Source organism: Pelodiscus sinensis, chromosome 4 (assembly GCF_049634645.1).
Source record: "Pelodiscus sinensis isolate JC-2024 chromosome 4, ASM4963464v1, whole genome shotgun sequence".
Taxonomy (NCBI): domain Eukaryota; kingdom Metazoa; phylum Chordata; order Testudines; family Trionychidae; genus Pelodiscus; species Pelodiscus sinensis.
Genome location: NC_134714.1, coordinates 131,311,264 through 131,334,264, shown reverse-complemented (window position 1 = coordinate 131,334,264; position 23,001 = coordinate 131,311,264). Strand labels below are relative to the sequence as shown.

Genomic DNA, 23,001 nt, shown 5'->3' with positions numbered 1-23,001 from the left:
GAAGGAGCGGACAGCTCTGCACTACAAGATGCCATCACTTGGCATCTCCGTGTTTTTGGCAGGTGCTAGTTCTGCTACCTGTGAGCAAGCTGAACTCAGACCCGGCCATGGGATTAACAGCGTAGAGGAGTTGTATTTGTAGGCAGCTGTCATGAAGCTGGACTCATCACTACAGCACCTACTACTGGTAGCGCCAGGGAATTAGTTCGCTCTCAGCAGGGCATCCTCTCTGTGCCACGTCTCCCTCAACACACTCCTAGTCTGGACCCACATCACACCCCAACCACAGCATCCTCTTTGGGACAGACTACAGTGTCTTTTGTCCCCCTTCCTGGGGTCAGGGTACAATTGTCCAGTGGCCACAGAGTCAATACACAGTACAGCCCAGCAACCGCAGAGTCAATATGCAATCCCCCATGTTAAGAGTAATACAACCTAGGGGCCTCAGAGTCAATATACTGCCTCCCCCCCAAGGTCAGGGTACTACAGCCCACCAGCCACAGAGTCAATATACAACATGGCCTAATGGCCAGAGTCAATATACAATATGGCCCAGCATGAACACAGCCTATATATGATAAGAACATAAGAACGGCCATATTGGGTCAGCCCAAAGGTCCATCTAGCCCAGTAGCCCGTCTGCCGACAGTGGCCAGCACCACGTGCCGCAGAGAGGGTGGACTGAAGACAATGATCAAGCGATTTGTCTCCTGCCATCCCTCTCCAGGCTCTGACAAACAGAGGTCAGGGACACCATTTTATCCCCTGGCTAATAGCCTTTTATGGACCTAACCTCCATGAAATTATCTAGCTCTTTTTTATTTATCTAACTCTTAGGGTATGTCTACACTACAAAGTTAATTCAAACTAACAGCCATTAGTTCGAATTAACTTTCATAGCGGCTATACATACAAACCGCTAGTTGGAACTTAATTCAAACTAGCGGAGCGCTTAATTCAAACTAGGTAAACCTCATTCTCCGAGGACTAACGCCTAGTTCGAATTAAGAAGTTTGAATTAAGAGCTGTGTAGCCACTTAATTCGAACTAGTGGGAGGCTAGCCCTCCCCAGCTTGCCCTGGTGGCCACTCTGGGCCAAGCCAGGGAAATTCGTCTGCCCCCCTCCCGGCCCCGGAGCCCTTAAAGGGCCACGGTCTGGCTACGGTGCCTGTGCCAGGTGCAAGCCTGCCAGCACCCAGCCAGCAGACTCTGCACCTGGCACGGCACGAGCCAGCCACCCGCTGCCACCCAGCCCTCTGCCTCTTCCCAGGACCAGGCTGGAGGCTCCCAGGAGCCTGCCCGGGGCCGCAAGAGGCGGGCGCCCGTCTGGTCTAGTGCGGAGATCGTGGACCTCATCGAGGTTCGGGGGGAAGCCTCCAAAGTCCCCAATCTCCACACTAGGCACAGGAAAGTGGCCGTTAAGGGCAGGATAGCTGCCAGCCTGGCCACCAAAGGCTACATGCAAACCCAGGAGCAGGTTTGCATGAAAATAAAGTTGGTCCAGTGAGACCCCCAACCCTGAGCCCTGAGCCTAGAACATAAGAACGGCTGTACTGGGTCAGACCAAAGGTCCATCTAGCTCAGTAGCCTGTCTGCCGACAGCGGCCACCACCAGATACCCCGGACGGGATGGACTGAAGACAATGACCATGCCATTTGTCTGGTGCCATCCATCTCCAGCCTTCCACAAACTTCGGGCAGGGACACCATTTCTACCCCCTGGCTAATAGCACTCCATGGACCCAAACTCCATGAATTTATCTAACTTCTCTTTAAACTCTGTTATAGTTCTAGCCTTCACAGCTTCCTGTGGCAAGGAGTTCCACAGATTGACTATGCACTGTGTGAAGAACTTTCTTTTATTAGTTTGAAGCCTGCTACCCATTAATTTCATTTGGTGTCCTCTAGTCCTTATATTATGGGAACTAATGAAGACCTTTTCTTTATTCACCCTCTCCACACCATTAATGACTTTATACCTCTATCATATCCCCCCTCAGTCTCCTCTTTTCTAAGCTGAAAAGTCCCAGTCTCTTTAGCCTCTCTTCATATGGGGCCTGTTCCAAACCCCTGATCATTTTAGTTGTCCTTTTCAGAACCCTTTCCAAGGCCAAAACATATTTTTTGAGGTGAGGAGACCACATCTATACACAGTACTGGAGATGTGGGCGTACCATAGTTTGATACTTCCCCTCTTCTTTCTTCCCCTGGCTTCCCCCTCCCAGCTCCCTCCTCCCAGGCTTCCCCCTCTCCTCTCCCACCCTCTCTCTTCCCCTCTCCCACCTTCTTTTCCCAGTCTCCCCAGAGGTTAATTTCCCCCCCACCCCAGTTTTGTTAAATAAAGAGAGTTTCTACTTTTGAACACAATGTGTCCTTTACTTTGTACATCAGGAAGGGGGGTTAGGGAGGGGTAAGTGGAAGGAGATGAGGGAGGAATGGGGCACGAGCCCCCGATGGGGAGGACTGGGGTGGCTCTGCAGGATCCTCGGGGTGGAAGCTCTCCTGCAGGGCCTCCTGGATCCTGACAGCCCCCCGATTGACCCCCCCGGATGGCAACCTGTGGCAAGTGCAGCTGGGTTGATGGCCGAGTGCAGTGATGTGCCGAGTGTGGGCACTCAGGGCACTCCAAGCCAGGACTGCTTTGCTGTCCCTCATTGAGGTAGACAAGTAAGCGGGGAACCCTGAGAACTGTCTGTCCGGGATGGGGGTCGGGTCCCTTTAAGCACAGCCCTCGGCTAGCCTGAGGCAGCAGCTCCACACTCTAAGTCCTAACCTGCTGCCCTGCTGGCACTGGTTCTGGCCATCCTTAACATCGGTTCAGGGTCCACTCAATGTGGACATGCTAATTAGAATTAGCAAAACGCTAATTCAAATTAGTTTTTAGGTCTAGATGCACTAATTCGAATTAGCTTAGTTCGAATTAACTAATTCGAGTTAGTTCGAATTAGTGCTGTAGTGTAGACGTACCCTTATAGTCCTAGCCTTCACAGCCTCCTCTGGCAAGGAGTTCCACAGGTTGACAATACACTGTGTGAAGAAGAACTTTCTTTTATTAATTTTAAACCTGCTACCCATTAAGTTCATTTGGTGTCCTCTAGTTCTTTTATTATGGGAACAAGTAAATAACTTTTCTTTATTCACCCTCTCCATACCCCTTATGATTTTATATACCTCTATCATATCCCCCCTCAGACTCCTCTTTCCTAAACTGAAAACTTTAGCCTCTCCTCATATGGGACCCGTTCCAAACATCTGATCATTTTAGTTGCCAAAATATCTTTTTTGAGGTGAGGAGACCACATCTATACATTGACCAAGCTCCCACATGAAGGCGTATGGGGGAGGGAGCGCAGCACCTGCCAGCTGTGGTTTGGACCACTGCTAGCTTGGCAGGGAATCCCACTACAACACACCAAGCTCTTGGGGAATGAGTCCCCACCCTGGGCTACTTCCTACACACACCTCTAGACAGTCCCCTCTGTCTTCTTGCTCTGGTCCAGAGGCTTCTACCATTGTCCCACTCAGCCGGGCTGCCGCTCTTTGATCCAACTGTGCATCCTCCCCTGCAACACTTCCTTCCCCTGTAGCAGTCAGCCCTCCGGCTTTGCCCTGGTAACTTCTGTGGGGCTGTTATGCGGGCTCACTGCACTGAAAATCCATACGTGGATTGGGTAGGAATTGGAATCCTAGTAAGCGGGGCCATTAGGCTGATTATTTTCAGGAATAACGGCATTGTGCAAAAGGCTTTTTCTTGCTCAAGAAGAGGCAGTGTAGACACTCCTTCTGGCACAAAAGCCTCTTCCGCAAAAAATGGGGGCTCATTAGGTATGCAAATGAGGCTCGGTGATATTCCACACTTAGCCTCATTTGCATATTGCTGGCGCAAGAACCCCCAGCGTAGACATAGCCGTAGTGTGCTCACATTGCCTTTTGAAAGCATTCACCCCCTCCCTGACCCGCAGGGGCCAGAGATGTGGAGAACTGGGGCCCTTGATCAGTCAAAACAAAATACAGGACTATGTAGCACTTTAAAGACTAACAAGATGGTTTATTAGATGGTTTATTAGATCAGTCAGTGAGACTTGGGAATTTATAAATGACACAGAGGGCCCAGCCTATACTGGAACAGGATACCATACTCCAAGAGGCTCTGGGAGACAGACCCATAGTCTCCTATAGACAACCACCTAACCTCAAAATGATTCTTACCAACAACCAAAAGACATACCACACTAATACCAACCCTGGAACCTGCCCTTGCAACAAACCCCGTTGCCAGCTTTGTCCACATATTCACTCTGCTGATACCATTATTGGACCTAACCAAGTGAGTTATAAGATCAAGAACACATATTCCTGCGCATCCAGAAATATAATCTATGCTATCATGTGCCGAAAGTGTCCGTCTGCTATGTTCATTGGACAAACGTCTCAGACACTTCACCAAAGGATTAATGCCCACAAAACAGATATCAGACAAGATCACAAAGAAAAAACAGTTTCTTGCCATTTTAATCAGAAAGGACACTCTCTCAATGACTTAACCACCTGCATTCTGCTACAAAGACCTTTTACATCTGCACTTGAAAGGGAATCCTCTGAACTGTCATTCATGTTAAAATTCGACACTCTCCAAAAAGGAATGAACAAACACTCAAACTATCTTACCCATTACCAAGATAGCTTCCCCAATTATCACCTCTAATACCATTAGCTCACAGACATCCCACTCTCCCCACCTCTAATATCATCAATTCACAGACACTTACCTTCCTTCCTCCCCCCTGCATCCCCCTTCTGTTCTGTAATGTGATTTGTCCTTTTCATGTGTGTTCATTTTTTTAATTGTATCCTTTGGTATATATGGTTGTGACTATTTTCTTCCACTATTTGATCTGAGGAAGTGGGTCTGGCCCACGAAAGCTCATCATCTAATAAACCATCTTGTTAGTCTTTAAAGTGCTACATTGTCCTGCATTTTGCTTCTGCTACCCCAGACTAACACAGCTACATTTCTATCACGGCCCAGCCCCCACACTCTGCGGAAAGAAATGGGGCTGCTGTAGGGTTAGGGTAGAACCCTGACTTAGGGTTAAGTCTTATTGGCAGCACAGAGCCCCAGGGCTGCTTTTTAAAAATTCTGTTTTATAGGGGAAAAAACCTTTCCTCCAGAGGCAAAAAGAAAGAGGCGAACTGGAAGCTACACGCTTCCCTGCTCGGCAGCTGCCCGGCCTCCACCCCCAGACAAGCCTGGCAAACGCCTGGGCCCACTGTTCTCGTGAGCCCCCCCGGGCCAGTGTAGACACACCCGGGCCAGGGCTCGCAGCAGCCGCGCGCAGACAGGGCTCCGCTCACCCCCGCAGCGCTGCGCAGAGCGGAGCCAGGCCAGCGAGGGAAGCGCCGGGGGCGGGTCCCTTTCTCCTTCCTGCGGCCGGGGAGACCGGTTCCCTGCGCCCGACTCGGCTGCACTGCAGGGACAAGCGGGGCGGCAGCATGGGGGGGCCTCAGGTGATCTGGCTGCTGGAGACGCTGGAGGAGCTAAAGAGCAAGAAGTTGGCCGCGCTGAAGGTCTCCCTGGCCAGGGTGCCCCTGCGGGGGGGCTACGAGCGCATCCCCTCGGCCAGGCTGGTCCCCGCGGACCCCATCGGGCTCAGCCACCTGCTGAACAAGTACTACGGGCCGCTCTACGCGCACAGGCTGGTGGCGAGGGCGCTGGGGAGCACCCGGAGACCAAGCGCCGGTAAGAAGCTGGGGGGAGGAGGGTCTCGCTGCGCTGACCCGCGCCCCAAGCTGGGTTCGCTGGGCTGAGTCCAGACCCAGCCCGGCTGCTCTTCCCCGGGCCCCGCTCAGACCACGCGCTCCAACTGGGGAACACGCGGGACTTTCCTGCAGGATCGGGGCCCCCATGTCCCCGCCAGCGCCTTGGGCTCCTGCTTTCGCTTTCGTTTCCCCCCGAGCCCCGCGTGTCCCTCGCTGCCTCCGGGCGCCCCGGCTGTGCCTGACTTGGGGGGAGGGACGGGGGTTGGAAAAGGCTCCCTAAGGCGCCAGCAGAGCCCGATCCAGGGCAAAGCCCGGCCGGACACGGAGCCCAGCCCTGGCCGGTCGTGACCCCAGGCGGGGAACCAGCCGCCTCCGTCCCTTCGCTCTGCTCTGCCGGCTGGAGGATGCTGCAGGCCAGTGGGAAGGCGGGGGCGGGGATTCAGCAGCGCAGAGAGCTGGGGAAAGCCTGGGAGTGACACATAAACTTCGAGACCTGTCCTGACCGCTAGCCCTCCCCCTTCCCCTTGTCTCTCACATGCCCTGTTGCCTAGGGATCTGCCACACAGGGCAGTGGCTGGGAGCAGGACCTAGCAGGGATGGGAAAGTACCAGCCCACTGGCTGCATCCGATCTGCCAGTGTTAGCTCCTGGTGGGTCCCTGTGTAGCCCACATGCCAACTGGGCTTGGGTCACTGGCCCCGGAGTGGCACTGAGACCACTTAGAGAGAAGTAAGAACAAGAGATCTCTAGCGCCCCAGAGCCAGCTGGCTTTATAGTGCAAGCTCATGTACTAAGCTCCAGAGGTCCTAGGTTAATTTCTAGCTGGTGGTGGTTACACCCTCTCCCTACGTCTCCCCTTGCACCACTGCAGGTACGGGGATCACAGCTCCCATTGGCTGCGGATTGTTGTAGCCAGCCAATGGGAGCTGCAGTGGCCCATACCGGGGGAGGTGCAAGTAAATACAGCAGCTGGGGCTAACCCTAGTGAGCTGCTGCGTTTCATTGCCCACTCCTGAGCTAGAGGCATTTGCTAAGGTGAGGGCAAGAGTTGCTGAGAGCTGAAAATCACCCAGGGTCAACTGTTCAAGCAAACCAAAGCATACTGCCTGCCGAGGACACGGCCTGTAACCCATTCTGGTGCACCCTACGCAGGGGCAGATGACTGTTTTGCGGGGCCCCAGGCAGCATAACTCCGCGGGGCCCCCCCTTTGCCACGGCACATGCGCGGGGCTTTTCAAAGCGCGGGGCCCGGGGCAGCCGCCCCGTTCGCCCTGCCCTATATCCGCCCCTGACCTTACGTCCCTTTCCTGCACTCATCCCAACTTGTTCTACTGGTCCTTCTTCCTGACTCACTGTGCCTGCCTAGGGGTGTTAGATAGTGAGTCAATGAATAATTGTGTAACTAGGGATGTTAAATGTCGATTAATCAGCTAATCAAGCAATCGATGGAATTTCCATCAACTACTTGATTAGTCAATATGGGGAGGACACTCGCTATCCCACTTCATCTCTCCCTTTCAGACGGCTCTTATACATTTCAAAGGCAGAGGCGCAACAGATGGGACCGGTGTAAGCAGGACTGATTCAATCCCTGTTTGCACCATTTCCCTGCTGCCCTCTGCCTCCTGTGCCTCCCGCAGAGACAGTGCTGGGGGGAACCGGGTTTTAGAGGCAGCAAGTGTTTGTGGGGGGGAGGGAGAAGTGACTAGTCGAGTTCCTACTCAACTACCCGATAAGCATTTACTGTTGGGGTGGTTGACTAGTTGCCTAGTCGCTTATATCCCAACATATAACCGCATCAAATTTTAGCAGTTACAGAGGCGGCAGCACAGGGTGGCAGGTGGGAGCTGGTCCACGAGGGCAGCCTCTGTCTGTAGCGAACCTGTTTTGCAGCAGTCTCCCCTGGTCCCTTCTCCCCCACTGCTGGTTCAGTGTATCAGTGTAACTGGAAAGATGAGCTTTATGGCAGGGCTTGCGAAAGATAAATGCCCGAGTTGCTGACTGTTGTGTTCTAGTTCCAGAGTGTGCCCACCAGGCGAGCGAGAACAAGGAGGAGAATTCCCAGGGGGAAGGGCCTGTCGGAGCAGAGCCGCATGGGACATTCTCAGGGAGATCCCAGAGTTCTGAGGAGGGAGATGCCAGCCAGAGTCCGGGCAGGGCAGCACAGCAGCTGGGTGACCCAGTGGGAGAGAGACGTGGGGAACTCAGTCCCTCCAAAAGGCATTCCAGGAAAATCACAATCAGAGAAAGGATTCTCCACCTACAAATCCAAAAGGAGGAAAGACCTCACATATGCTCTGAATGTGGGAAGGGATTCAGTCAGAAGTCAAACCTTATTCGGCACCAGCGAATCCACACAGGAGAGAAACCCTACAAGTGTGGGAAATGTGGGAAGAGCTTCAATGACAGCTCCAATTGCAAACGGCATGAGAGACTCCACCTGGGACTGAAGCCTTACAGCTGTCCTGAGTGTGGGAAGAGTTTCGGTCTGAACTCAGCCCTCGTCCGCCATCAGAAAACCCACAATGGAGAGAAGCTCTGTGAGTGCCCCAAGTGTGGGAAAAGCTTCAGTGACCACTTGAGCCTCACTCACCATCAGAGAATCCACACCGGAGAGAAACCCTTTACGTGCGTTAAGTGTGGGATGAGCTTCCATCAGAAAGTGAGCTTGGTCCAGCATCAGAGAATCCACACCAGAGAGAAATCCTATAAGTGCTCTGAATGTGGGAAGAGCTTCACGACCAAGGGATACCTAGGGATACACCAGAGAATCCACACTGGAGAGAAACCTTTTAAATGTTCCGAGTGTGGGAAACGTTTCACGACCAACGGTTCTCTAAGGATACACCAGAGACGTCACACCGGAGAGAAACCCTATCCATGTAGTGAATGTGAGAAGAGCTTTGGTGACCGTTCCAGCTTTGTCCGCCATCAGAGGATCCACACCGGAGAGAAACCCTATTCATGTAGTGAATGTAAGAAGAGCTTTGGTGACCGTTCCAGCTTTGTCCGCCATCAGAGAATCCACACCGGAGAGAAACCCTATTCATGTAGTGAATGTAAGAAGAGCTTTGGTGACCGCTCCAGCTTTGTCCGCCATCAGAAAATCCACACCGGAGAGAGGCCCTATATATGTGGCAAATGTGGGAAGAGCTTCAGTGGCTGCTCCAATCTCACAAAACATAAAAGAATGCACAAGGGTGAGAAAACCTTTATATATTAGAGCTGGCTGGGAATTTTCTTTCAGAATTATTTTTAATTTTTCAGAGACTTCATTTTCTATTGAAAAGATTCCCTGGGAAATATTTTGAATTTGCTGAATGTGTTTTCATTTTTCCATTGGAAAAACATGAAACAAAATATTTCAGTTTCAGCTGAATCAATGTATTTTGGTTTGTTGAATTGATCCATTGAGTCAGTTCAGCATTAAGATGCACTTCCAGTGGCACACTGCCTTATGGGAGTGGCAGTTCAAGTCCCCATTCATTCTATTGCCTAAGCTCCCTGGCCAGACTACATCGACCACGGGTTCTGAACCGGGGGTCCGTGGATCCCCAAGGAGCACATGATACGTGAGGTTCAAGTATAGATAATTTATTGATTTTTTCTATACAAAAAAATCATACTATACCATTTGTAAATGGACATTTTACCTGAGAGGGGTACGTGATGTATTTAGCTGAGACCAAGGGGTAAGTGGACCGAAAAAGGTTCAGAACTGCTGATATCAGCTATGATGCCATGCCAAATCCCTGCTGATCCTGCAGTGTACTGTGGGAGTCACACGTCTGCTGATGCATCATGGGAGATGTAGTTTGCTCAGGGATCCCAGCCCAAAGGGGAAAGTGGGGTCATCAGACAACTTCCACTGAAGCAGTGCACCATTACAGGGAAATGCAGTTTATCATTGAACTGACTCCAGAAAAAGTATTTGGTTAATTCAACAAAATAATATGAAACATTTTGATTCAGGAATGTTGGCATGTTTACTTTCAACTGAAAATGCCAGAGGGAATCATTTCACCTTTTCGGAATAAAAATTTTCAGAACTTGCTCAGCCCATAGTTTTGCTATTACAACTTTTGTCCCAATTCAGGTGAAAAAACTTTGAAACGTTGGAATTTCCCCCCAGTATTTTGCTCCTCTCTATTATAGATGTGATGAAGATGGGAACAGCGCCCATTTGAACTGAAACCCAAAAAAGCCGTGAGATCAGAGATCTGGCCATTATTTTAACACTAGTCACCTTTGCCCCATATGTTTGCATAGATATAATACGCTACTGCATGGACTAGGCTGGTGAAGTGGATTTTAACTCATCTCTTAAATAATTTTTCTGGGTGGCCTCAGACCTTCCATGCTTGGAGAATGAGAAAAATTGCAGAAGCCAATTCCAGTGGCCCACAACCACTATTATTTTTACCGGTGCGGGTGTCTTTCACTGGGAGCCCCCTTGGGACTGTCACTTGATGTGTTGGTATACCACCGAACCTGCCTCTGAGAGGTTAGGTCCATCAATAGTTATTATTAGCCAGGCTGTGTAGGAAAGGTGTCCCTGGCCTCTGTTTGTCAGAAGCTGGGAATGGATGACAGGAAAGGGATCAATTGAAGATTCCCTGTTGTGTTCACTCCCTCTGGGGTACCTGGCATTGGCCACTGTCGGCAGACAGGACACTGGTCTAGATGGACCTTTGGTCTGACCCAGTCTGGCTGTTCTTATGTATTACCTGACCCAGTACTTTCCCTCTGCAGCAGGAGTGAGAAGCTGGAGTGAAGACCCCGCTTCAGACTCCCAGGAAAAGAACAAATGTGACTTGTGTTGCGGAGAGCAGGTAGGGGATTGTGTATGTTCTGTCGTTGTTGTGTCTGGGCCCTGTCTCACACTGTCAGTGTGTCTGCTCTGTGGGGAGGCCTCCACACGGGACACTATGTAACTCAGTGGAAACTACAAGCAGGTGTTTATATGCTCGGATCAAAGCTCAAGAGGTAAGGAAGTAGAAGAAGAATCGGAGGGGATACAAACAACTTGGCTGTGTCTAGACTGGCCAGTTTTTCCGGAAAATCAGCCGCTTTTCCGGAAAAACTTGCCAGCTGTCTACACGGGCCGCTTGAATTTCCACAAAAGCACTGACGATCTCATGTAAGATTGTCAGTGCTTTTTGCGGAAATACTATGCTGCTCCTGTTCAGGCAAAAGTCTTTTCCCGAAAAACTTTTGCGCGAAAGGGCCAGTGTTGACAGCTCAGATTTGTTTTCCGCAAAAAAACCCCAATGGCGAAAATGGCGATCAGGGCTTTTTTGAGGAAAAGCGCATCTAGATTGGCCACGGACGCTTTTCTGCAAAAAGTGCTTTTGCGGAAAAGCGTCCGTGCCAATCTAGACGTGCTTTTCTGAAAATGCTTTTAACGGAAAACTTTTCCATTAAAAGAATTTCCGGAAAATCATGCCAGTCTAGACGTAGCCTTTAGGTGCAGTTCTACCCAAGATGGTGGCCCTTTGGGCTTTGACAGAGCTGGTCCCAGTGTGTCTCAGACCCAAACTGCTGCTGGGAGTAATAGCAAAGAGTTTTTGCTCCTGTGAACCCATAAAATCAACACAGTGAAGAGAGCAAGAGGGAGTCTATTCTGGCTCTTGCTAAATTGCTAATAAATCTCCAGTGAGTGAAGCCCGGCATAAAATTCCCAAACAAAAACTGCATGAAAATGGAATTAATATTAAGAATGGATCAGTAATTTAAGGGTAAAAAACCAGACATGTCGTAACTCCCCCAAAACCAGGCACTACAAACCAGGGGGTTCAGAGTAAAAGGTTCTAGCTACAAAAAAACCCAAATAACTTTTACCATGTCAGGAGTGAGGCCACACAGTACCCATGGGATTGTGATCGCCTAAGCAGAGTCCATAGTTCTAAATGAAATGTAACTGATTTGAAAGACACAGATCTGACTGCAGATCACTGCCCCCACCTTTGGAAGGAGAGCTTCTCTTCATTCCCCCTGGGAGCAGTGGGAGGTGGTGGCTCTTTGGAAAAGGGGTGTCATTGCACAAGGACAATCAGTAGCCTCATTCTCACTGAGATTGGGACGGGAGGGGAGCAGGAAATCAGAATGAAGCCTGAAGTCCGGTGAGAAGCCAGGGCCAGCTGTCCCCAGTACCCCATTGCAAATGAAGGCTCTGGTAGACAGAGCAACAGGCTAGGACGATGGGGCATTTAGCAGCAGCACGCTGAATGGACCGGAGGGTGGGAGCAGACTAATCAAGTCACAAGGTGATTCAGGCTTGGGGAGTGTTTTGGCAGCCAGGGCAGGTCGCTCACTGACGGGTTTGTACAGCACCCTGCCTCTAGCTAACACGTCTTTCTTGTCACAAGAACCGTCCAGCTCCCAACCCTTCCTGGGCCAAGTTAACACAGATGTGTTCCTTGTAGGATTTTGCAGAAGAAGTAAAGCCAGAGATTTTGCTAGACCCACAGACGAACCAGAAAACATACAGGTCAGAGCTGGGGGCGTTATTTCATTGGCATTGATAATGACTGGAAGTTGCTTGACAATTTCCATTGAGACCGTTTTCGGGTCCTTACAATTTTGCCAAAATTTAAAGTGAAATTTTCCACACTGGGTTTCTGCGTCAGGCTACATTTTTGGAGAAACTATCAGCTAAATGGTTCCGCTGTTTTGGAAAATAATAATAGGGGCAAGTGTTGTTTAGCCCATGTTAAAAAAAAAAATCTTACAGGTGTTTCCTTGAGAAGCTCTAGCACCTCCATGCTTTAGACCAGGGACTTGAAATTTGCTAAGGACCTTTTACAGATTTGAAAATCTACCTAAATGTGGTCCAAGTTATCAGCCTATGAAAATAACAGGTTAAACATGCTCTATTGTGGGGGAGGGGCAGTCCTGCTTAGATTTATAGAAATCTTAGGAGATATTTGAGACCCATATCACACATTTGTCTAGAGACTGTTGAGATGGGGATGGGAGCATTAGTATGCTGAGCTGTATATTGCCCAGATCTGATTGTGCTATTGGTCTGCTTGTTATGAGCTAAAATCAGTGTCTTTTCTAAGTTAACTTTTAGACAATCAGTGTACGAGGGTCTAGTGGGTGAGATGGGGTGAGGGGGTCAGGAGGCAGTCCTGTGCTCTGTCCCTGGCTCTGCGTTTAAGATCTAGTGATGGGGGACTGCTAGGTTCTGTACCCAGCAATGTGATTTTGGTAAGTCACCTTTCTCTTGAATAAAAATTCAGTGGGTGGGTAGTGTATTATAGTTGTGAGTCCTGTACCTAGAGTCTTGCCCAGCTACAAAATTTGTATCTTCAGCCACAAAAAAGGTCTGCAACTATCCAGATCCAAAGATTCAGATATCTGCAAACTTGCAGGTTTCTAGATACAAATTGGTATCTGCATCCATGTCTGGAAAAATGAGTCGTACTGGGGGAAACTCAACTGGATAGTAAATTAAATGTACAGGAAACCCCCGACTTCTGACTGCTCGACTTACGACCCCCCGCACTTACAACCATTTTTGTAAGTGTGGAAGGGGCTGAAACCCCCGACTTATGTCGTTGGCCCCCATTTATGACAGCGCACGGCGCCTATTGCAAACAAGGGTTCAAGTTATGACGCCCCCAACTTGCAACACTTCCCCAGGAACCAATCACATTGCAAGTCAGGGGCTGTCTGTATATCCTTTATCCTGCCCTCTGCCCCCACAAACCACTCACTCTGTTGGGCTGATAACACTGATGGGCACTTTGCATCTAACACAATTTAATGCTCTTCCTTCCTCTCCCTTTGCTGGGCAGGGTTAACTTCCGACAGGCAGGCTCCTTTAGATGCTCTAGAACTGAATTGGGGTTCGAGGTGACGGCAGCTGTGACCATCGAATATGAGTATGAATCCTGGCGTTGCCATCAGACTGAACTGGAGAAGCAGCAGTGGATGGTGGCCGGCCCGTTGTTCAATATCCGGGCAGAACCAGCTGGGGTCGTGGCAGCCCTGCACCTCCCGCACTTCCTATGCCTGGCAGGTATGGCAGAGAAATCACGACTCTAAAAGCTCTACAGACCCATTTGATGTTGGTGATTTTGTACCAAACCAGGATGACACAAACCCACAAACACCACAACTGTCCTCCAAGACTGACTGCAAGACTTTCAGAACCAGGGGAGTGGAGAAACCTGGGGCAAAAGTCACAGAGCTGAAGGGTGAAGGCGTTTGGTCTTGGTCAGTAACAAGCTGTTAGAGTTGCTAGATACACCAGAGTCGTGTGGGGCACTTTACAAAGAATTGGACGAGGGGGGTTGAGTTAGCGCTGTTGATATGGACTGTACTGTGCTCCCACTGACCAGGAGGTAGAGGAGCTGAGGAAGGCAAGTGGGGGGATGGTCAGTTAAGGGAGGTGGATGCTAGGGTCTCCAAGATTGTATCTTTTGCTCTGCCTATTGTCATGAGAAAGTCATGGATCTTCCTCTGAAAAGTGGGAGTCAAGAACCATAACGACATTAGTTGCCTGTTGTGCCTTTGCGCTTGTCCCAACATTAAGAGTATGAGGAAACCAGGCAGGTGCAACTTGGATATAGGTGGGGTGTAATTGGGTAGCATCCACCTGGCTTCCGCTCTTCTACTGCTGGAGTCACCAGAACCTAACACAGCAACAGACTGTCCTGTGCGTATATGCCGCTGGGCCCAGTAAGTTGATACATATTTAAACAACATCCTAGAAGGACCAGCTCTATGGACACTGGGTTACTCTGGCTGGTTCCGGTGGCTTCTACAATGGAAGAGAGGAGGCCTGCGAGGTGGCTCTCAGATGGTTGGAAGAGCCATTACCCAATTCCTATTCGCTGGCTGTTAAAAACCGCAGGCCACAGAGTTACCAGCCCTGAATAAAGGGGCAGTTTGCTGCCTCTGGGGGAGAATAAAATCAGGAATCAGACTGGGATGCAAGTCACGCCTTCTCCTCCCTGCCCCCTTGTTCTATGGTAGGTGGGAGTAGCCCTGTATCAGCCGTGTGCTTGGTGGACATCACTTCCCCTGTGAGCCAGCTCACCTGACCAGCCCTTGGAAAGGCTCTGGAGGGCCTTTCAAGGCTGTCATGGAACCAGTAAAATAGAACCAACTTCCCTTTGACGTCCCTTCACAGGGGGAGAGGCTGACGTCACCTGGCTGCGAGTCGCCCATTTTGTCTGTGGGAGGATGACGCTGGAGGAGCCAACGCGAGTGATGCCTTTCCACGCCGTGCTGGAGAACCCCACCTTCTCCTGGTTGGGAGCTGTAGCTCAAAAATGCAAACTTCTCCTATTTCCTCCGATCCACTGCGCCGCAATGCTCTACCGGGCACTCAGGGCTCAAAATATAACGCTCCACCTGTACCTGATACCTGACATCCGTGCACTGAAAGAGGTAACTGAGGCTGTCTACACTACAAAGAGGCTTTTCCAAAATTTGGCACGTCTACACGGTGCCAAATTTCAGAAAAACTTGCTCTTTCGACACGTCCCTTCTTCCTTGTAAAACGAGGTTTAAAGGGTTGGCCAAAGACTGTTGGCCAAAGACGGTGCCAAATTTTTTTTTGGAAAAAGCAGATGTGTTCTTTGAACACAGCATAGCTTTTCCGGGATACCTTCACTGCCGTCTAGTTGTAGCATGAGACGCCACAAAAGTGAGCCAGATTCACTATTTGAAGCTGGGAGGGGTTGCAACTGCTCTGGAGGACAGGGTCATAATTCAAAATGATCTGGACAAATTGGAGAAATGGTCTGAGGTAAACAGGATGAAGTTTAATAAAGACAAATGCAAAGTGCTCCACTTAGGAAGGAACAATCAGTCTCACACACAGAATGGGAAGCAACTGTCTAGGAAGGAGTACGGCAGAAGGAGATCTAGGGGTCATAGTGGACCACAAGCTAAATATGAGTCAGCAGTGTAACACTGTTGCAAAACAAGTGTAACCTCCTTTTTCCTTCCCGGGTTTGTCGGGAGCAGGTCACACTCATGTGTGCCTGGGCACTGGATGGTTTTAACATAAGGAGATCCTGAATACCTCAGCAGTGAAGTTGTTTAGTTGGGGATTCCCTATCCACCCCCTTGCTCATAAAGAATATACGATGATGGTGCCTCCACCTGGCTTGTCCTGTATACACTTACTGGAATGCCTTGGGAGCCTCCAGGAATAAACTTATTCCAGCACTAATCTGGATCTAACTCCAGGACAACAATTATAAATAATATACATCTAATTGATTACATTTGAATGAACACACCTTTACTTAGCAACTTAAAGAAACAGGGTTTAACAGATTAACAGTGAATAACATCAATTAACATAGTACACAGAAGTAATAGGAACTTATCAGCTGGCATTTTCAGTGCCTCCATTTATCTCACCCCAGAGTGCGCACTGCTCTGCACTCAGAGTCCCAGACGCTTGCCTGTGTGGGCACGCTTGAAGCTCTATAGCTGGAGTGGACAGCCTTGTGCAGGACCTGTGTGTGTTAATGCAAAATCGCTCTGCCACTGGAGCAGGCTCCACCAAACGTCAGCCACTCTGATTCCCTGGGCTGGCCACTCTGCCTCTCTTTGACCCAGAGTTAGTCAATATCTCTGAGGTCTGTCTCAGGCAGCACTTTCCCAAAGAGCCCATTTACTTACAGCCTCCTCCTGTGTGCTGATTTTTGCATAGTCCTCCTCAGCCACAGGTGCAGCAAGAGTCTCTCCCCTCTAGGGCAGTCAGCAACCCCTGAAGCAGCCTGCTAGATCCAAGCACTGCAGGCTCTCAGTCCCAGGCTGTAGCTGCAACACAACAGCTCCTGGACTGGATACAAGGCTCCTCCACAGCAGCCTGGCTCCTCTCTCCGAAAAATGGAGAGCCCCAAACTGCCAAACCTCTTTCTCAACATGCCCGGACAAGAAGGAAATCACAGAACACTAGAACTGGAAGGGACCTCAAGAGGTCATTGAGTCCAGTCCCCTGCCCTCAGGGCAGGACCAAGCACTGTCTACACCCTCCCTGACAGATGTCTATCTAACCTGCTCTTACGTATCTCCAGTGATAAAGATTCCACAACCCCCCTAGGCAATTTATTCCAGTGCTTAACCACCCTGACAGGAAGTTTTTCCTAATGTCCAACCTAAACCTCCCTTGCTGCAATTTAAGCCCATTGCTTCTTGTCCTAGCCTCAGAGGTCAAGGAGAACAATTTCTCTCCCTCCTCCTTGTAACACCTTTTTAGATACTTGAAAGCTGCTGTTATGTCCCCTCTAGGTCTTCTCTTTTGTAAATGAAACAAGCCCAATTCTTTCAATCTTCCCTCATAGCTGATGTTTTCTAGACCTTTCATCATTTTTGTTGCTCTTCTCTGAACCTTCTCCAATTTCTCCACATCTTTCTTGAAGTTTGGTGCCCAGAACTGGACACTATACTCCAATTGAGGCCTAATCAGAGCAGAGTAGAATGGAAGAATGACTTCTCATGTCTTGCTCACCACACTCCTGTTAATGTTTCCCAGAATCATGTTTGCTTTTTTTTTTTGCAACAGTTTGGGGAACCAGGACCCTACGCTGATGCTCCTGGCCCTGGGGCAGTCCCTGCTTGCTATGTCTTCTGTGGCCGTGTGTCTCAGGAATGACTCTGCTTCTTCTTTACAGGTAATTGATGACAATGAAAGGAAGAACAAATCAATACGTGTGCACAAACCTCCTAAAATCAAGCCATTAACCTATGGCTCCCACTATTTAGTATCCAGCCCGTCCGATATAGAAGTAACACCTGAGGTGAGTAGAAATGATCTTGTGTGCTTCAAAGGCCTACAAATATCAGAAACAAAAGACAGGACCATGCAGCACTTTAATGACTAACAAGATGGTTTATTAGGTGATGAGTTTTCATGGGCCAAACCCACCTCCTCAGATCAAATTGTGGAAGAAAATTGGCACGACCATATATACCTAAGGGATACAATAAAAAAAACTGAACACATATAAAAAGGACAAATCAAATTTCAGAACAGAGTGGGGATGAGTGGGAGAAGTTAATGTCTGTGAGCTAATGATATTAGAGGTGATAATTGGGGAAGCTATCTCTGTAATGGGTAAGGTAATTAGCATCTTTGTTGAGACCCAGTCGTAAAGTGTCAAATTTAAGCATGAATGGCAGTTCAGAGGTTTCTCTTTGAAGTCTTGTGTTAAAATGTCCTTGAAGTGGGATGCAGGTAGTCAAGTCGTTGAGACAATGCATTTGGATGCGCTGGAGGAGAGAGGTGAGGGGGTTGCAGTAATCAAGGCAAGAGATGACTGAAGACCGGAGCTAGGTTCTGCTGGTGACTGGGCCATGTTTTGCCCAGACTTCCTGGCTCTGACAGAGTCATCCCTCATGGAGCAATTTGTTTTCATGGCAGGAGATGGAATTCTGTTATGTGGACCCCCAAGACGAACATCCATTCATGGAGATTTACACACCAGGCTTTGGGGACAGGCTGGAGCTCAGCTTGGAGAGTGAAAGGCAACCCATCTGGAAGGCCCTTGTGAGACCAGGTAGGTTCAGCTCAGCAGAAGATCTTGGTGGGGTGAGGGGTTTGTGTCCCCCGATCCTTCTCAGCATTTGCTGGTGATGGTCAGTGCAAAACTCAGGTGCAGGACAAAGCATTGGGGGGCATCCCAGCTGTGTCCTATCATGATGGACTGGGAGCTGCCTTGTAATAGAGTATTGATACTATTGACATGATAAGGTGGTTTGGTTATTGTGATATTTTCTGAAGCCGTATATGGACAGGAAAGACTTGGGAAGAGGAGGATGACTTGGGATAACCATTCTCAGCAAATACTTACTGATTTCAAAGGCATAACTATTAGTTGCAATAACCAATCATTTAAATCATCTTCTGTACCTAATGACTGGGAGATAGGTAACGTGATGCCAATATTTAAAAGGGCCCTAGAGGTGATCCTGGCAATTACAGACCGGCAGTTCTATCAGCAGTACCAAACAAGTTAGTTGAAACTATAGTAAGGAATAGAATTGTCAGACACATAGATGAATATAATTTGTTGGGAAAAAGTCAACCTGGTTTCTGTAAAGGGAAATCCTGCCTTACCGATCTGCTAGAGTTCTCTGAGGGCATCAACAAACATGTGGACAAGGGGAATCTAGTGGATATAGTATATTTAGATTTCCAGAAAGGTCCCTCACCAAAGACTCTTAAGTAAAGTAAGTTGTCATGGGATAAGAGGGAAGGTCCTCTCATGGACTGGTAACTGGTTGAAAGACAGGAAACAAAGGGCAGGAATACATGGTCAGTTTTCAGACTGGAAAGAGATAACTAGTGGTGTCCCTGAAGGGTCTTTACTGGGACCCAGTGCTGCTTAACATATTTCTAAGTGATCTGGAAAATCTAAGTACACTACATCCACTGGATCCCGCTTGTCCATAGGTTTGTTGACCCCCTCAAAAAACTCTACAAGATTGGTGAGGAATGATTTCCCTTTACAGAAACCATGTTGACTTTCCCCCAACAAATTATATTCATCCACGTGTCTGACAATTCTATTCTGTACCATAATTTCAACTTACTTGTTGGTACTGAAAGACTCGCTGGTCTGTAATTGCCAGGATCACCTCTAGAGCCCTTTTAAATATTGGCATCAGGTTAGATGGAACTTTAGTATGACCCGGTCTGGCCGTTCTTATGTTCACTAAGTAGGGGGATTGATGCTGAGTGCCTGGAGGGCAAGTCCATTATCATTGGCTTTGTTGCCTGGGACCCAGAGTTATGGCCCCATGCCCAGCTGGGCGAGGTGCAGTACATTCATGTATAGGCCAAGGAGCCCCATTCAGGGACCAGGTACGATCCCTGTCCCAACGAGCTGACTATCTGAGCTGGAAGCCAAGTTGGTGCTGGGCAGTGTTCCCTCTAAGCTGGGCACTTGGGAAGCCACCCAGGAGAGATTCAAGTGCCACCTGGATGGTTCAGCAGCGTGTAGTTCTACTGGTGGTGCACATCCACACGTGCCTTGGTGCACAGAACAAAATTTATTCTGCACACAGAGGGAAAAATGAGAGGGAACATTGGTGCTGGGGGCTCGGGGGTTGCAGTGAGTCAGCCATTAGAGGCAGTCGCTGGGGGACCCTCCAAGGAAGCAGATGCAGACAAGGCTTGAGGATCTGGTTGGGGGTGTCTGTTAACGCCTGTGAATTTCATGGCTGTACAGATAATCACACTGTCATGTGACTGGCTTAGCCAATCAGATATGCAAGAGTGGCTTGAGGGGAGCAGAATGAATGGAAAATTATGGTAAAAAGTTTGTTTCACTCTTCTTTCCTCCTCCCTTCCAGGGGATATTGAGCCGGGTTCGCCACCAGCACAGCGCCACACAGGTCAGTTCACCTCCCCTGAGAGGCAAACCCCTTACCAAGCAGGACAGACGTTACCAAAGAAAAAAGACAGAGCGAGTCATTGGCAGAGCTAGGACTCCTCCCTTCCCCACCCTGTGCTGTAACCACTAGGCAGTCCTCCTGCCCTGAGCCAGGAGGCCAGTTCTGAGCAGGTGCAGGGAGGGGCTCGGTGGTTCTCACAGGGGAGACTGTCAGGGTAACTAAGTCAGGGAGGTATCCGTGGGAGGGCAGAGCAGAGGCGTGGGGTGGGGAGCGAGCAAAGGGGAGCTGCGCAGACCGGACCAGAGGCAGTGAGCGCACCGCACTGGGTGTGCGAGGAGGTACCGAGGGTTTGCTGTAGAGGAGGGGGAAGGGAGAGAGCCGGGGGGAAGAAGAAGACCGGGGCATGGTACCCGAGTGGGGAGTGAGGGACTGGACTTTGCTGGCCCATGTTCTAGGAGGCGGCCGGAGGAAGACAAAGAGAGATCATCTCCTGGCCACCCTGAAAGACCTGCAGAAGGCTGAGCTGAAGGAGTTCAAGAGCGAGCTGACGGACATGGAGCTGGAGGAGCACCACACCCACATACCTCGACGTGACCTGGAGAAGGCAGGGCCTGTGGAGATCACTCAGCTGCTGATCGGTCACTACACGGAGCGCGATGCGGCGGGGGTGACTGTGAAGGTGCTGGATGCCATCAACAGGAGAGACCTGGCAGAGAAACTCCGCAGAGCAACAACAATGGCTGGTCAGGAATGAGCCTGTGGGAGAAGATCAGTCTCTGCCCTACATGGGATCCCATTGCATCTCTGCGTCCGCATCCTCCCATTTCTCTGGGATCTAAGCACAATCCCAGATCGGATAAACCCCGCTGTCTCCATAAATCAGAGCCCTCAGGAACTGGATACAAATCAGTTCCTTTCTAAGTCCACAGTGACAGAGATGTAACCATGTTAGTCTGGTCTAGCTGAAATCTTGTTAGTCTTTAAAGTGCTACATAGTTCTGTCTTTTGTTTCTAAGTCCATGGCTTTCTGACCCTTTCGAATCTGGGTTCACTTTAATTGTTTCTCTATTTTCCCCCTTCCCCAAACTCTTTTTAACCCCCCCCCCCCCCCGCTCTTGTCTGCAACCTGCAGTTAATGGGTCTGTCGACACTAGGAAACTATTTCAGAATAAATACCTTTGAAATAATAACTCCCAAAATAACAATTTTAAAATAAGCTTATTCTCTGAGAAAATCGGGAATGAAGATTTTGAAATAATCAGCCTATTTCAAAATAAGGGGCTTGGTACCATGGACCCACAGCTTGTTATTTCTAAATAAGGGGGGTTATTTCAAAGTAACTCCCTAGTGTAGACCAAGGCAGTCAGTCTTGATTTTATTATATCCTTACCTGTATGAGTTTGTTCTTAATCCTTCCATTAGTAACCCTGCAGGGTGTTACACAGTTGTGATTAGACATTTTTTTAACTCACCGTGTTCAGATAACTTGTATCCAAGAGTTTTAAAAGATTTGGATGAGAGTTGTTGGTGTTCTTTTCCAATAATTCTTGGAACACCTGCAATATTCAAGAACACTGGAAGAAAGTGAATGTTGTGCCAGTATTTTCAAAGGGTAAATTAAGTGACTCAGGTAATTATAGACAGGTTGGCCTGACATAAATCCTGGGCAAGATAATCACAATGGGTTTTTGGACTATAGATCCTGTTGAGCAGTTTGATAACGTTTTTCATGAGATTACAATAGGAGTAATGTAGCTGTAAGATACGTGGGCTTGGTCTGTGCTATGCAGTCACATTGATTTAATTTAGCTTGTTTTCGCTTAGTTCTACGTGTCCATCCCTGCCTCAGAGTATGTCTACACTACAGAGTTAGTTCGAACTAACGGATGTTAGTTCGAACTAACTTTGATAGGCGCTACACTAGCGCTCCGCTAGTTCGAACTTAATTCGAACTAGTGGAGCGCTTAGTTCGAACTAGGAAAACCTAATTTTACGAAGATTAAGCCTAGTTCGAACTAGCTAGTTCGAATTAAGGCATGTGTAGCCCCTTAATTCGAACTAGTGGGAGGCTAGCCCTCCCCAGGTTTCCCTGGTGCCTACTCTGGCCAACACCAGGGAAACTCTTCTGCTCCCCTCCTGGCTCCGGACCCCTTAAAGGGGCACGGGCTGGCTACGGTGCCTGTGCAAGGTGCAAGCCTGCCAGCACCCAGCCAGCAGACCCAGCACCTGGCACGGCTCGAGCCAGCCACCCGATGCCCCCCAGCCCTCCCCCTCTTCCCGGGACCAGGCTGGCGGCTCCCGGGAGCTTGCCCGGGACCGCAAGAGGCGGGCACCCGCCTGGGCTAGTGCGGACATCGTGGACCTCGTCCACGATCTCCGCACTAGGCACAGGAAAGTGGCCGTCTAGGTCAGGAGAGCTGCCAGCCTGGCCACCCAGGAGCAGGTGTGCATGAAAATCAAGGGGGTCCACTGAGACCCCCGACCCTGAGCCCTGAGCTTACAATGGCCGTACTGGGTCAGACCAAAGGTCCATCTAGCCCAGTAGTCTGTCTGCCGACAGCGGCCAACCCTAGGGACCCTGGAGGGGATGGACCGAAGACAGTGACCAAGCCATTTGTCTCGTGCCATCCCTCTCCAGCCTTCCACAAACCTTGGGCAGGGACACCACTCCTACCCCCTGGCTAATACCACTCCATGGACCCAACCTCCATGACTTGATCTCACGTCCCTTTAAACTCTGTTCTAGTTCTAGCCTTCACAGCCTCCTGCAGCAAGGAGTTCCACAGGTTGACTCTTTGCTTTGTGAAGAACAACTTTCTGTTACTAGTTTGAAGCCTGCTACCCATTCCTTTCCTTTGGTGTCCTCTAGTCC

General features: G+C 49.5%; 1 protein-coding gene across 2 annotated transcripts; it reads left to right on the top strand.

The window, feature by feature from the left end:
* The first annotated feature begins 5,438 nt into the window (after positions 1–5,438).
* Positions 5,439–22,501, top strand: LOC102460023 (uncharacterized). Of its 2 annotated transcripts, none has more exons than XM_075928930.1 (10): positions 5,439–5,740; positions 7,775–8,959; positions 10,515–10,591; positions 12,185–12,249; positions 13,562–13,785; positions 14,902–15,161; positions 17,405–17,530; positions 18,154–18,289; positions 20,088–20,129; positions 20,585–22,501. In XM_075928930.1, the coding sequence occupies exons 1-10, from the start codon at positions 5,494–5,496 to the stop codon at positions 20,881–20,883; spliced, it is 2,661 nt and encodes an 886-aa protein (XP_075785045.1). In that variant the 5' UTR covers positions 5,439–5,493; the 3' UTR covers positions 20,884–22,501. The 2 variants fall into 2 exon arrangements, with proteins under 2 accessions (XP_075785045.1, XP_075785043.1); XM_075928928.1 differs by having other exon boundaries at positions 10,512–10,591.
* The last annotated feature ends 500 nt before the right edge of the window (positions 22,502–23,001 follow it).

Coding starts and splice junctions, on each gene's coding strand:
- LOC102460023 (XM_075928928.1), top strand. CDS start 5,494: ATGGGGGGGCCTCAGGTGATCTGGCTGCTGGAGACGCTGGAGGAGCTA. Junction 8,960..10,511: donor ACATAAAAGAATGCACAAGG/GTGAGAAAACCT, acceptor TTCCCTCTGCAG/CAGGAGTGAGAAGCTGGAGT. Junction 15,162..17,404: donor ACATCCGTGCACTGAAAGAG/GTAACTGAGGCT, acceptor TCTTCTTTACAG/GTAATTGATGACAATGAAAG.